Here is a 15,441-nt window from a genome sequence, read left to right as displayed (position 1 = left end):
TGTCTCTTGCTATGCGCCTATACGGGATACCACGGTTGATCGCGCACTGTTTTAATATTTAATTGCATAAAAAAATTTACTCAGATACAAAGATTAGTTTAAAAAATAATGTAAAAAAAATTACAATTTTTAATAATAAATTAAAGTTATGTCATCACGATAATACAGCTTCAATTCATGAGATTATTACTTTATGTCAAAACATAATTTTAATTAATTAATAAAACTTGTAAATCTCTTTAAACAATTACTTATTAAAATAATAAATTATTATCGAGACGTTAGATTATTATCGACATTATCATAGCCTCGACATAAACAGTCCCATAAATTGAAGCTGTATTGCCGTGATGACATAACTTTAATTTATTATTAAAACTTGTAATTCTATTTACATTATTTTCAAACCAATCTTCGTATCTGAGTAAATTTCTTTATGCAATTAAAAATTAAAACCGCGCAACCAACCATGGTATCCCGTATACCGCTCGTATAGGCGCATAGCAAAGGACACCATTTCTGTCAAGTTCTCCAGCACGTCGATTCGTGTCTTCTCTCTCGACCCAGCGTTAAGCGAGGAAAATGCGCTATTGAAATGCTTCCCACTACTGTCTGCCCACATCCCGACTTCCGCCGCGCTGCCACGAAACATACGAGCGCGGCTTCGCGTGTGTGCGGCAGCCGAGCAGCGCGGAGAAACACCACTTCTGCCGGTGCGTGAACAGATATGTGTGCGTGTGTGTGTGCGCACGCACGCACGCACACACACAAACATATACACATCAACTCTGTTATTTCTTTCACATTTAAGTGCTTCCATAAATAAAAATTAAAGACAATTTTATTGCAAACCAATTGTATATCTATTTAAAAAAAAAATTAATGTGACCTTGACCTGACTTCGGTGACGAAAGTCAAACCGTCTTGTGCCCTTCCTCCAAGCCATACAACTTTTGTTTAAAACATTTTTTCGTATCGTGCGCGCGCGTGTGTGTGTGTGTGTGTGTGTGTGTGCGCGCGCATGTGCGCGCGCGCGTGTGTGCATGCGTGTATAGAGAATGTCCCAGATCAATGTATACAGTTTATTACGATAAGGTAGAACGGTTCAAGATAAATCAAAAAATCTAATACCATTTTGCAATATTTGCAATAATTTTCGAGTAATAAAATATTAAAGTCAAACGAATAAGGACGCGCGGAGAGACAAGCGGTCGCCCACCTAAGCCGTAATACCGCGAGCCTCGGCGCGATGCGGGGGCATGAGGGAACGGTGCGGTGCCAAGCTATTCTTCTTCTCGCCACTTACCGTCGCCTACAGTCGGGCCGCGGTGGGCGGTCCTACGGCTCAGGTGAGCAACCGCTTGTCTCTCTGCGCACTCTGATTCGGCTGACTTTAATATTTTGTTACTCAAAAATTATTGCAAATATCGCAAAATGGTATTAGACTTTTTGATTTATCTCGATCCTTTCTATCTCATCGTGATAATCTGTATACATTGGTTAGGAACACCCTGTATACAGGGTGTTGAAAAAAAGGGTTACATATTTTGATAGCAGGTAGTATTGATCAAAACAAGAAGAAAAGGTCTAATTGATCCTAAGACTAATATCTTCAAAGATACAAGCTATTTTGTTATTTGAGCTTTTTGTCATTTTCTTATTAGTCATCTTTAAAATAAACAAAGGAGTAGAGGAGAATAAAGTACAATAAGGATATCTTTTTTCTAGGTGCCTTAAAAATTAAAAAATAAACAAAAAGAGATAAAAAACAATTTTTATTTTAATATAAAATGCAATCATTTATCTTCCATAAAAAAAACTGAAGTAAAGAAACTGAATGTATGATAACAAAATAAAAACTCTTTTTTTACAAAAAACAAAAAATTTTAATGCTTACTCGGCATTAGAGAAGTTGCTCTATGTGATTGCCATTCACTCTCACGCATGTTTCAGCCCTACGTTTTAGAGAATCACGCACTCTTTCAAATCACGCATTCTATCTTCGTTTCTCTCTCCGGGTATTTATGTTTAGTTTGTAATAGATACTACAAGCCTACTCCTTTGTTTATTATATTCTAAAGATGACACAACTAATAAAAAAAATGACAAAGAGCTCAAATAACAAAATAATTTGCATCTTTAAAAATATTAGTCTTAGAATCCATATTATTAGACCTTTTCTTCTTATTTTGATCAATACTGAATGCTATCAAAATATGTGACCCTTTTTTTCAACACTCTGTATATGTATAAGAAATCCTGGACTCCTTAATTATTTTCAAAATTAAGTATTTTTGAAAATGTTTCAAATAAAAATTATAAGGCATAAAATGGTCTATTTAGTAATGATACTAATTTGACTGTGGGGGATGTCACTCAGGTCAGGTCAAGATTAAATGGATTTTTTTTATGAAATACTTTATTTTTGATTCCAGCATCTAATAGCTGATATTCACGAGTTTTTCAAAACACTACAACAAATGTTCGTACGTAAAATGTGTCTGGTAGTTGATCGAGAGGGCGTGTGAGTAGCGCGAGCGAGGGAAAGCAACACAAAGTTAGATTGTTATAGAGACAGGAAGAGTAACGCACGACTGTAAGCTACTCCTTTATAACGGCACAAATAAAGTTCATACAAATAATGAAACAACATATATTCATTTATGCGAGATCGTAGGAGTATCCTGAAATGCGGGGCACTTATAACAAGTGCACAGGTACGCACGTTAATACAACAAAGTTTATTTTTCTTAAATATTTTCAAAGTTATGAGGCTTAGTACCGCCGCTATTAGCATTATCCATAGTGTATTATGAATGTTTTTTTCGCAGAGACGACTGATCCGCACAGTCGTTTGAGTTTAGCGAACCCACGGACACGAACTCATAAACTGCGGATATGCACACACATTTATATCACATACATACACATGAGCAGCGTCTCAACGATGCCACTGGGGCACTAGGCGATACCCCAGAGTAAGAAAAATAACAATGTGCTCCCCTGAACCAAATGCCTTTTGTAATAATAAAATTATTATAAAAATACGTAATGAGAGTTTTATTAAGAAAGTAATTCTGTTTATCTACAACATATTTAATATAAAATCAGATAATATTTGCACATAATAGTTTAATAATTATGTCGATATTGATGTGTCAAATATCAAAATTGTCAAAATGTCAATTATCATTTATTCATACAATAAAAAGTCTTTATGTAAGATCGACCTATAAAGACATTTTATTATCATTACTAGAGATTGGACATTAATAGAATATGCACATATCAATTACATTAACCTGAGAAAATATTTGTCCTGTGGATATAATGTGACTAATTGTAAGTGATTTTTGTAGACTTTTGCATGCTAAACACAAATCTGTTACCCAACAAAATTTTTTAAGTGGAGTTTTTCAAGCGCGTGCAACACGTACTGTATCGGAGTACGCGACGTGGGAAATTTTGTTTAGATACGAGTTCAATAGGGAGTAAGGGTTAATACTAGAGAATTACTTGAAAGAAACTTACTCTTCGGCTTTCTTCAAGAAGACTCCTACATAAGGCTGATTTAGCTTAATCTTTCTACGTATCAAATCTATCAGAACTGGATTGCTAATCTCAATTAGTTTAATAAATCTAGGAAATACTGGATTTCTATTAATAGCAATGACTGGTACGTGAGGCCACACTTCAGGCACTACTACAGTCGCAGGCAAAGAGGCAGGATAATCTGCAGATTGTTCTCCATTGCCATCACTAAACACATAAAAGAAAAAATTATACTTTCAGAAATAGCCTAGATGCAATATATTTTATGACAGTTATTTTATAAAATATAAAATTTATAATAACAGATAGAATAATGGTAAAAATATAGAGAAGATAGAGACAAACAATTTGAATCAAAATACAAAACAAATAAGTTATAAAAAGAGGAAATTTATTACGGATGTATTAAAGATTACACATTTTTTCAAAATAATGAAATTATTTTAAAATTACAAAACGTTCTACACTGTGTTTGAAAATAATATAAAAAATTTGGCGTCAATTTCATAACTAAATTAAAATTATTTAATAAAATTATTTAAAAATTATTTCAAGAAATAAAAATGTATTCTGATGAAAATGTAATTAAAAAATAACGATAAAAAGTATTTTACATAGATAAAAAGTACTTTAAGTATTCAAAATGATTTATACAAAATTTCATTGTACGATGAAAAGATTAGTCGTTTCGTAAACAAAATTTGTTTATTTACAAAACTAAATTCGAAATCTTTATAAAACATTGCATAAATTATCTTGAACACTTAAAGTACTTATAAATAAAAATAAAAATTTCTTTCATTGCGTTTTAACCCTTAAACACATAAGGGTCAGAGATACCCAATACAAAGAGTTTCCCCAATACAACGCTTGCTGTGTGAAGACGGAATGAGATAGGAGATTCGGACCAGAGTGTAAAAAAGTTTGAAGTCTGTTTTAATTGACATGGTTGATCAACTTTATTGGTCAACTGAAATAGCACGGCAGCAGAGTTGTATTGGGATCTGTGACACCACCATTGTGTGTGAGTAAAACTTTTTTGTGAGTAATCTTACATAAAAAAATCCAACAATATATGATCAAACAGGTTCTTTCGTGTATGTTACTCGCATATACTGTCTAAAGTTAAAATACTGTATAGTGCCGTGAAAATGAGGACTTCTGTGCAGGATCCGGAATGTATCCGAATGTATTCGCCTTGTTACACAAATATATTTTTGAGTAGAAATGACATTGACATAATTTTTTTTAAAGTATGACTCTTTAGCTTTAAAACGCCGTATTGTAAAGTCCTTAAAAGTTTTTTGTTGCAAAGATATGATTTGAAAAAAAGTAGATTTTTAGACACTCAAAAATATATTCATATTTTAATGTGTATTAAGTTAGCACCCTCACCACAAAAAATCGAAATGGTACTTTCGCCAAAATTAAGTGCTTCTTATGTGCTAATTATGTACCCTGTTTTTAATTTTTGTGCTCAAGCAATATAGCAGAAAATCAGATTGAAGGTGGGAGTGCCAGCTTAACGTTAAGCCAGCACCTACTCATATTATTAATTTATAAAATTCAAAAATTAATACACTTGAATTAAGTGCTTTTTACATAAAAAGCACATGTTTTCCAAAGATATATAACCCTTAAACACACCGATCCCGTAAAATACGTACACATTTTCGGATCTGGGAGACTTTTTCAACTTTGAGAAGTTAAAACTTTGGTTCCAATCAACATTTTTCAACAATCTTTTCTTTCATGAAAGCTTCAAACCTTAAAAATGTGATTGCATAACCGGCATTGCCAAAAAATGATTTAATGTTAAGTTATAAAAGAAAAACCATTAAGCAAAAATTAGAAATTGTTCAAAAATCCACTTTTCCTTTAAAAAATCATATCTCCGTAACAAAAAACTTTTAGGGATTTTCAAATATGGCGTTTAAAACTAAAAAGTCATACTAAAAGAAAAAAAAATGGTATTATCATTCTTTTTAAAAAGTATAATTATATAATAAGAAGAATATGAGGTATTTTAGGGTGTTTAAAAATCCAATTTTCTTTTTAAATCATATTTTTGCAACAAAAAACTTTTAAAGACTTTATAATACGACGTTTTAAAGCTAAAGAGTCATACTTTAAAAAAAATTATGTCAGTGAAATTTCTATTAAAAATATATTTACGTAACAAGACAAATATGAGGTATTTTTGATAAACTTAAGGTGTGTTAAAATTGAAAATTGATGTGTTTCATAATATATTTCGGACCCTACGCAGAAATCCTCTTTCTTCACGGCACTATAATATTTTAACTTTAAATACAGTAGCATACGCGTACAGACCTGTTTGAACGTGTTTTGTCCAGTTTCTTTTTTACATAAGAGTACTCACAAAAAAGTTTCACTCACACACTATATGAGTCGCATTGACCCTAACAAAATTTTGCTGCCACGCCATTCAAATTCTAGTTGACCAAAAAAGTTGATTAACCATGTCACTCAAAAGAGATTTCAAACTTTTTTTACGTTCAAGCCCTTTTATCTCATTCCGTCTTCACAGCAAACGTTCGAAACTTCATATGAAGTCTCTCAGACCTACTTATGTGTTTAAAAGTTAAAACCAAAGTTGTAGGTTTTCAAAATTAAAAAAGTTTCCCAGATCGGAAAATATGTTTACGTATTTTATGAAATCGATGTGTTCAAGGGTTAAAATAATTTAATTTTTAATAAAAAATTAAATAAATAATCTATAAAAATGTCAGAAATATTAGCATAAAGATCCAATTATTACCAAATAATATTTAGATTTAATTGTGTCTTCATATATTGATCTATATACATGTGTTGCTAAATAAAAATAGAATTAAATAATGCTAAGTGCCAATTAAGAGCCAAACACAAGGTCTTCGAGTGTGAATTCGTGTATTCTTCATTAAATTTTACAAGCAAACGTTCCAATCTCAATGATTTGGATCATCCTCAGTGTGACAAAAGTTTCGGTAAAATCTATGAGTCGAAAATACAAAGAAACAGGTTAAGAAGTTATTGATAGGATTGAACAACGTATTACATACAATTAGTTAAATTCTTTAATTCTCTCGTATACTGGTTGTCCTTTTTTCACGGGATGTTTGTCCATCTCAGACAATCACTGTAATTATTTGAACTTTGAAAAAACACTAGATCTTTTAATATATGATTTGTCCGGAAAATAATGAGAATGATTTTTTCTCGACCGCCAGAGGCGTTGAGAGACGAATGTGTCGACTTGGGCGGGTGGTGGGGGATGTCGGGTAAACAGTTAAACCGGAGTAAGCCGTCTCTGAGTTTGCGCGGAGTAGATCGCTATTTAAATAAAGTGCTGTTTCATTGATGCGTCACGCATCAAAATGCAACGTACACTTGAACAACGGTACGCGATAAAGTTTTGTGTAAAATTTAAAAAAACAGACTCGGAACAGACTTGAAATGTTACGATAAGCCTACACAAAAGAAGTTCTGTCCTCTGCTTAAGTTTTCCAATGGCATAAAGCCTTCAAGGATGAACGCGAAAACGTCGAAGACAAACAACGTTCTGAACATCCCTTAACGATGATATCGGACCAAAATATGCGACGTGTGACAGAAGTTGAAAGACGACTCAAATCGACGTCTCAGTATCGGAATAATCGCCAATATTGTTAAACTGCCTAAAACAAATATGTGTTACCGCTAAAGTGCAGAAATCAGTTATTCCGCAGATTATCTAGGTATTGTGCAGATTAACTAAGGTGATCCGTTAATGTACCAAAAATTGTTTCATTTCTCAGATTATCTAGGTAATCTGCAAATTATCTAGGTTATTTGCACATTACTTACTAGGCACTCGTTAAAGTAAAAATAAATATTTTTGGTGGTTATTTATTTATTTTTGGATATCCAATTCAGTGCTTGCTTGCATACTAGGAAATAAATTTATCTGACTTAAAAAAATTACACACAAATTCACGTGTTAACAGGCAGAAACTAATGCTACGCACTAACAGCCGGCGTAAATTATGAGAAATAAAAACAATCGGCGACGACAAGACGCTGGCAAAACCAAACTAAAGTGGAGGGAAAGGGGGAAAGAGTAGAGAAAGGAAATGAGAGAAACAAATGTTTGAACCTTAACGATACGGAAACCGTTAATGTGCACATTACCTAGTTAAAATGCGAAAAGCTCTTGATTCCGCACATTAACGGAGCAAATTAGTTAATCTGCAGATTAGCTAGGTAATGTTCACATTAACTAGGCTTTCGAGCTTTAGCGGTAACATATGCATAAAATTATTTCTGAGAATCTGCACATAAGAAAAATTTGTGCAAAATTTGTTCCCAAAGTTTTGACCACTAATCAAAAACAAATTCGTGTCTCGTTTTCACGCGAATTGACTGATCGTTTGATAAGTAAACTCAATTTTCTTCAGCTAGTAATAACCGGCGATGAAATTTGGGTATTTGAGTACAACTCGGAAACAAAAAGGCAGAGTTCCGAGTGGCATACGCCTGCTTCACAGTGATAAAAAAGGCGTAAATGAGCAAGTCAAAAATAAAAAATGTGATCATTGTTTTTTTTTTACTATAGAAGAATCGTTCACAAGAAGTTTATACCGATCGGACAAACAGTAAACGCAGTATTTTACATCCAGGTACTCAATCGTTTGAAAAAAAGAGTCGCGCGCATCCGCTCAGAAATCCAACACACCTGGATTCTTCATCATGACAACACGTCGAGCCACACTGCGTTAACGGTGAAGGAGTTTTTGGCTACTAATAACATTCTAACGCACAACCACCCTACAGCCCAGACATGGCCCCGTGCAACTTTTTTTTGTTTCCTCGCATCAAATCTGTTCTAAAAGAAAATCATTTTGGGATCATCTATTCATTGAAAACATCCAAGCGGCTGTGACGAGAATCTTGAACAGTGTTGAAGAATTCCAGCGCTGTTATGTGGCAGCAACGTTGGACGCGGTGTATAGACTCTCAAGAGGACTACTTTAAAAACTATTAAGGATATTTGAACCTGATTTCCATAAAAGTATTGCTCCAGAATCATTCTCATTATTTTCCGGACAAACCATGTATAACCGCAATTAATTGAGACTTACAATCTGATATGCGATGAGAAGCGCAAATTGAACGGTACGGAACAAAATAATATTGTACAAGAAAGGTCAAGAATAAAGTTGGCAGCATTACTTCTTATAAGGGAACTGTCACGGGCGCCAATTTAATTTTCCTTGAAATATGTTGTTAAACACGGAAATCTAAGAGATCCGTATTTTTTTATATTGGCAAAAGCTCATGTTTAAGGGGTAAAACAACCTTTGAAAAAAAAAACGATATTTCTCTTTCGGGGCAAATATTGTCAAAAATAGAAGAGATAAAAACAAATTTTTTGATCAAAAGTTGTACGGTTTAAAGAGTAGAGGAGAAGAGAGTATTATAGTTATTATCAACAATATGGCTACCATTTTACCTATTTTTTCCGTTATTAAGTGACGTATTCTAACAATTGTTTATGGAGTTATTCGTTTAGTAACCCGCCGTTTTTTAGTGATGCTAATATGCCAATACATAATGACTGACAATTGTTATAAAGCATTTTTACTTTTGAGCACTTCTAAACTTTTTCACTAGACTTTTAATCTTTAATTACATACACTTCCTCATTATCCTTAAACTTGAGTGTATTATCACACGAAGGTACATACACTCCAGTGTTTTTTCGTTATTTAACTTTTTATTCGTCCGTATACATTTCGAGTTATACAAAATTAAAACAATAACATTTTGTTAATATGGTTTCTTAAGCAAAATTTTTATATCGAAATATTTCTTCGATAAATCGATTATCATTCTAAAGAGCGGTGTTTAGAAACATTAAACATCATTTTATGCATCATCAGCTTGTACTTTAATGTTAAATAAGGATAAAATAATATTATTAATGAAATTTTTAATGGTATTTCTAAAGCTTCTAAACGCAGGAAAGTTCTAAATCAGAAAAATTCTAACTAATAAAAAATTACAAATATATAATTTTGTAATAGGGTACTGTGTTTCTTTTACGTCTAAACTAAACTAATTTTTTAAAATTATTTTTATGGATAGCCATATTACAACCACTTTTTTTCTTCCATCGATTATGCAGTGCATTAGATTTTAATAAATCACGTCCTAAATAATAAATATTTCATTACTTTGAGTCTAGAATCTGTTAAATAACACTCTGACAAATGTAATCGTTCAAGTTTCAGTAGAAAGTTGTACAGAAAAAAAATTTTTTTTAACAAAATACCCCCACTATCTAAAGTTTTTGTCTTTTTCAAATTGTATCATATATGGTTGGATTAAAAAAAAAACACTTTTAAATTGGTTGAAAAAAACTTTGAAAAAGAGTAACACCAAAAAGACTTGTTTTTTAGGTCATTTCTTGGATCTCAAATTTCAACTTTTTTTATGCCAAATAGTACTATATAATGAAACATTAATCCCAGAGAGATTTTAAGATAAGCATAAGCGCAGTTCCGGAGGTACAACTTAGTTCGGTCCGTTTTCATAAGATGGCTTTCGGTGCTATAAATAGTTGACGGCGACAGCTGATTTTTGCTGTATCGTAAAGTGTCAACATCTGTCAACCAAATATTGTTTACAAGCCTTTGAGTTTTGCACAACAAGTTTAATTTTTACTGCGTTAAAAATGTCGAATTTCGTTCCAAATAAGCACCATTTTCGGGAAGTTTTGATTTTCTGTTTCAATTAGAAAAAAAGTGCAGCTGAAGCGCATCAAATGCTTGTAGAAATGTATGGTGAATCTGCACCATCGGATAAATCTTGCAGAGAATGGTTTCAAAAATTTAAAAATGGTGATTTTAAGGTTGAAGACAAAGGATGTTTGAGTCAACCAAAAGAGTTTGAAGATGAAGAATTAGAAACATTACTCGATCAAGATTCGTGTCAAACGCAAGAAAGAAGAGCAAAAACATTAAAAGTTACTCAACAAACTATTTCAAAACGATTCAAAGCCGCGGGATACATCCAAAAGCAATAAAATTGGGTCCCCTACGAATTGAAACCAAGAGATATCGGACGACAATTTTGCATGTCCAAAATGTTGCTTGAACGGTATAAAAAGAAGTCTTTCCTGCATCGAATCATTACCAGGGACAAAAAATGCATTCACTACGACAACCCGAAGCGCAAAAAATCGTATGTAAAGCCTGGTCAACCGGGAACATCAACGCCAAAGCCGAATATCCATGCTCCCAAGGTAATGCTCAGTATTTTGTGGGAATAGTAGGGTGTCATCCACTATAAGCTGCTAAAACCTGATCAAACCATCACGGGAGACTTCTACAGGCAACAATTAATCCGTTTAAAGCGAGCTATAGCCGAAAAACGTCCAGAATATGCGACCAGACACGAGTCCATAATATTTCACCATGACAATGCTCGGCCTCATGTTGTTGTTTCGATTAAAAACTGTTTTGAAAATAGCGGATGGAAAGTTTTGGTTCACCTGCCTTATAGCCCAGACCTTGCCCCTTCCGACTACCATTTGTTTCGATCGATGCAGAACGCTTTGATTGGAATACGCTTCACTTCAGAACAGGGGATCAAAAATTGGCTCGATTCATTCTTAACGCCATGATGAAGTAAAAATTATCATTTTTGACACTTTTCTAATAATTCTGACGTGATAGAGCAATTTGCTTATCAGATTTGTGTTCAACGCGCAAACATGGGAAATAGTAACTTTTATTCTAACAGAAAAGAAATCTAAAAACGGCGCCCTGTGTTATGAGAAATCATCACTTTTAATCTTTTATATCTCCGAAACCGCGCTTATGTGCATTTTAAAATTTCTCTGGAATTAATGTTCCATTATATAATACTATTTGGCATAAAAAAAAGTTTGTTATTCGAGGTCCAAGAAATGGGCCAAATTTGATGTTACTCTTTAAAAAAAAAAACTTTGGGTGATGAGAGTATTTTGTTAAACAAAACAAAAATTTTTTTTCTCTACAACTTTAAGGTACTCTTTAAACCGTACAACTTAAAAAAAAATTTTTTTTCTGTCTCTTCTATTTTCGACAATATTCGCCCCGAAAGAAAAATACCGTTTTCTTTCAAAGAGTGTTTCACTGACTAAACATGAGATTCCGCCGATATAAAAAACTACAGGTTTCTTAAATTTTCGTGTTTAATAACATATTTCAGGAGAATCAAATCGGTGCCGGACACCTGATAGTTCCCTTGTTAGTAAACAAAGACATGCATATCGGATCTAATAAGTCGGTGTTTGTTTACAAATTCAACGCTCGTTTTTGCTTACCAATGAAAATCATTTCAAATATTAGTCTTTTACTTAAAGTCGTCTCTTCGATCAATATTTCAACTTCATCCCAATTAAAGTCATGAGACAAAGATATTCTGTGGTCTGTAATGACAGATGTCTGGACCGTGTTTTTGTTAATGTGATTTCTGTGTAAAAATTCTAGTTTTTAGAAGTTTCTCTGTCTGTCCAACGTATGAAGCACTCCTTGCAATTGGTTTCCTATACTATATTAAAGTGTAACTCTCATGGTAGTTTATCTTTTTGTGCTCTAATAAACTTATTCAATCTGTTAAGGCCTGTATAAGCCATGCTTGTCGTAAAATTATTTTTGAAAAAAATATTTAAACTTGTCAAATATGCCGTCAACATATGGAATAGTAAAATATATTTTTTGTTGTTAAGTTCGGTTTTGTTATTGTCAGTCTTATTATTAAAAAATTGATTAAAAAGCCTTTTTTGATATTGTCAAAAATAATTTTGATGGGATATCCATCTATTAGCAATATATTGATAATCTTGTCAAAATATTTTTGGTAAAACATCGGATGTGAGAGTGTGATGACTTTACCAACCAAGTCCATAATTATGCCTATTTTTTTGACTGTGGAGATGACAAGAGTAATAATTGAGATAATGTCTGGAAAAAGTTGGTTTCTGGTACCAGTCATACAAGATAGTGTTCCGATTTTTTATGAGGGTAGTATCAAGAAAATGAATTTGTTCACCTAAAAGTGCAAAAAGAAACATAAAAAAATACGTGTTCCTTATTTTTATCTGTACTACAACATATTAAAAGCTCGTTTAAATCTGAGGCGGGCACTTCCATGACTTTCCTTGTAAGAAGTGATGCTTCCAACTTTATTCTTGACCTCTCTTGTACAGTATTATTTGTTCTCCGTCATTTCGCGCGCTCCTTACTTAACATTCGATTGTCTCAGTTAATTGCAGTTATATTAAAAGATCTAGTGTTTTTTCAAAGTTCAAACAATTACAGTGGGAATGTCGTGATTATCTGAGATGGACAAACATCCCATAAGGGGAAAACAACCAGTATACAAGAGAATTAAAAAATTCAACTAATTGTATGTAATACATTGCTCAATCCCATCAACAACTTCTTAACCAGTTTTTTTTGTATTTTTGATTTGTAGATTTTGCCGAAACTTTTGTCACACTAAGGACGGTCTCAGTGAGACAGAAACGTTTGCTTGTAAAATTTGAATACACAAATTCACACTGGAAAACCTTATGTTTGGCTCTTAATTGGCACTTAGCATTATTTAATTTATTTCCGTGGAGCCTACCTAATTTATGATAAAAATATAATGTTTTTTGCACTACTTTCATACATATACAAAGTGAATGAGAATAAACTAGCTTTTTATCTATGAGACAAATTATCAATTACACGTCAAATTGAATACAGTGTATAAACCAGGATTGTATAGTAAATGTCAAGATTATATTTACATGTATTACTTACGTATTATTTATTTTATGATATCAAGTTCATACTATAAATGCATTTTGGGTATGCAGTTTGAGGAATCTTGTAAATGTTTGTAAATTTACCTAAAAAATTATTAAGCACAAAGATCTGTTTTCAATTAGTGCAACCTTGTTATTTAAATGTGTTGATATACCTTCCAGTTATAATATCGTTTATATTGCATACATGTCAGCCAAATTTGATGCTTATTTCGTATCATCAATTATTGCGATAAGCATTACTAAATGTCTTGGTGGTCAAACTGGCTAAGTCACTCGCTTGGAGAGTTGGGGAATTCAGGTTCAAACCTTGGTTGAGGTAAAATCTTTTGTAATAAATTCTTTACAGTTTTTTGGGATAAGATAGGATAGTAAAGATACTTGTAGCATCAAAATTATTAAATTGAGTATGAGTAGCAATTTAATTTATGTGATATTACACTTATGTGATATTACACTTTCTCTTTAAAAAAACAGTGTTTTAAGTCTAGCAAGTATGCTGGATGCAGTTTGGTGCAAATCTTGTAAATGCTTGTAAATTTACCTTAAAAATTATTGTGCGTGAAGATCTGCCCTCAACTAGTATAGTCTTCTTGTTATTTAAATGTATTTACTTTATATATAGATAAATCTTTTTCATGCAGGTACGTAATGTAAATTATAATAAATTAGATAATAGAACATGGAAAAAAGTTAATTTAGTTACAAGATTGTTAATATATCTGCTTTTAGTATTAATAAAATAAAAATGTACCCTACTAAAAATTTGTAAAACTGAATTTTAATTATTTTTGCTAAAATCTGAATCTTTAATGATTGATAAATTATTTATATAAATAACATATAAAAGTTTATATACAGTAATTAATTTTATCAAAATTGGAAAAAAAATATATTTAACATTTATTACACTTTCTAGTTCTTCAAATTGTGCACCCTATATTTATTAGTTTTCAAATATAACATAGCTTTCAAAATAAATCAGAAAAATATGACAAATATTAATAAAATATTAAATTGCTAATCAATCTAATAATTCAGATGTTAACAAGCACCTATAAGAAAATTTATATAGTTTACATTGTGTAGACGTAATATTAAATATTTCTGTGTTTAAACCCACCCCTGATCTATATACTGCCAAGTCGATTTGACGTGCATTCAATATCAATTTATTTTATAGGATAAAAAGCTGCTTTACTTCATTCTAATTTATTCTATACAGTTTTAAAAATAAATATTAATACATGTCCATTTTCAATTTACTTTGAAGGAAGTGTACAAATCATATCTTTAGTTCACAAACTGAGAAAGAAGAGAAAATATACTTTTTAGAAAATTTGATAAGTTAATGAACAAAACAAAAGTTAATTAAAAGCATCAATATATAAAAACTAATTAAATTAAATAGAATAAACTAATTAAATTAATAATAAATAAAAAATAGATTAAAACAAACTTAATTTACCTCGGAGGATCTTTATCGGAGTATCTCTTAGTCGAGAAAAATCTCACTGTCGTGAAATGAATTTGAGCGATCTTCAGTAATCCTGACGAGTAAATCGGATATTCTGCTCGCGCCGGTCGCAACTTTGCGCAGATCAACGATGACGATGGTGCGTGACTGTCCAAGACCGACCGATGTCCACGGTACGAACGTGTAATCGCGCCGCGCTGCCGCAAAATCAATGGCAGCTTAGCATTCACCGCTGTCACAATGCGCATGGTCCTCCGAAACTGTTGTGGATTCTCATAAATTCTAATCCGTCTTGCTGTTTTCGCGAAAATTGTTGGTTGGTGAGAAAGAGAATAAGAGAATAAGGTTATGATTGCAGACAGCGTGAAGACGCAATTTATAAGATGAACCTAACCTCTTATCCACAAATCGCACATGAAATGCATAGCATAAAGTCTGTTCTACAATAAAGAGCCTCGCACATGAAATGCATAACATAACATAAACACAACATAAGACCAATGGACCAATGAGCATCCAGCATAAAGTCGCCATATTGATTTACATAAGATTCTCATTGGTCCAGAGG

General features: G+C 32.4%; 1 protein-coding gene across 2 annotated transcripts in view; it reads right to left on the bottom strand.

The window, feature by feature from the left end:
- Positions 1 to 15,308, bottom strand: part of LOC105205478 (lon protease homolog, mitochondrial) — a 62,979-nt gene extending 47,671 nt beyond the window's left edge. For both annotated transcript variants that reach the window (XM_026139758.2, XM_026139759.2), the window contains exons 1-2: positions 14,865 to 15,308; positions 3,532 to 3,759 (exon numbers count right to left, since the gene is read on the bottom strand). In XM_026139758.2, the coding sequence (XP_025995543.1) occupies positions 3,532 to 3,759; positions 14,865 to 15,121 (485 nt within the window). In that variant the 5' untranslated portion in view covers positions 15,122 to 15,308. The remainder of the gene's footprint in view (positions 1 to 3,531; positions 3,760 to 14,864) is intronic.
- Between the last annotated feature and the right edge of the window lie 133 nt (positions 15,309 to 15,441).

This window comes from Solenopsis invicta, chromosome 14 (assembly GCF_016802725.1).
Source record: "Solenopsis invicta isolate M01_SB chromosome 14, UNIL_Sinv_3.0, whole genome shotgun sequence".
Lineage (NCBI taxonomy): Eukaryota > Metazoa > Arthropoda > Insecta > Hymenoptera > Formicidae > Solenopsis > Solenopsis invicta.
The sequence above is the reverse complement of the archived record's forward strand: the minus strand, read 5'-3'. Positions and strand labels throughout refer to the sequence as shown.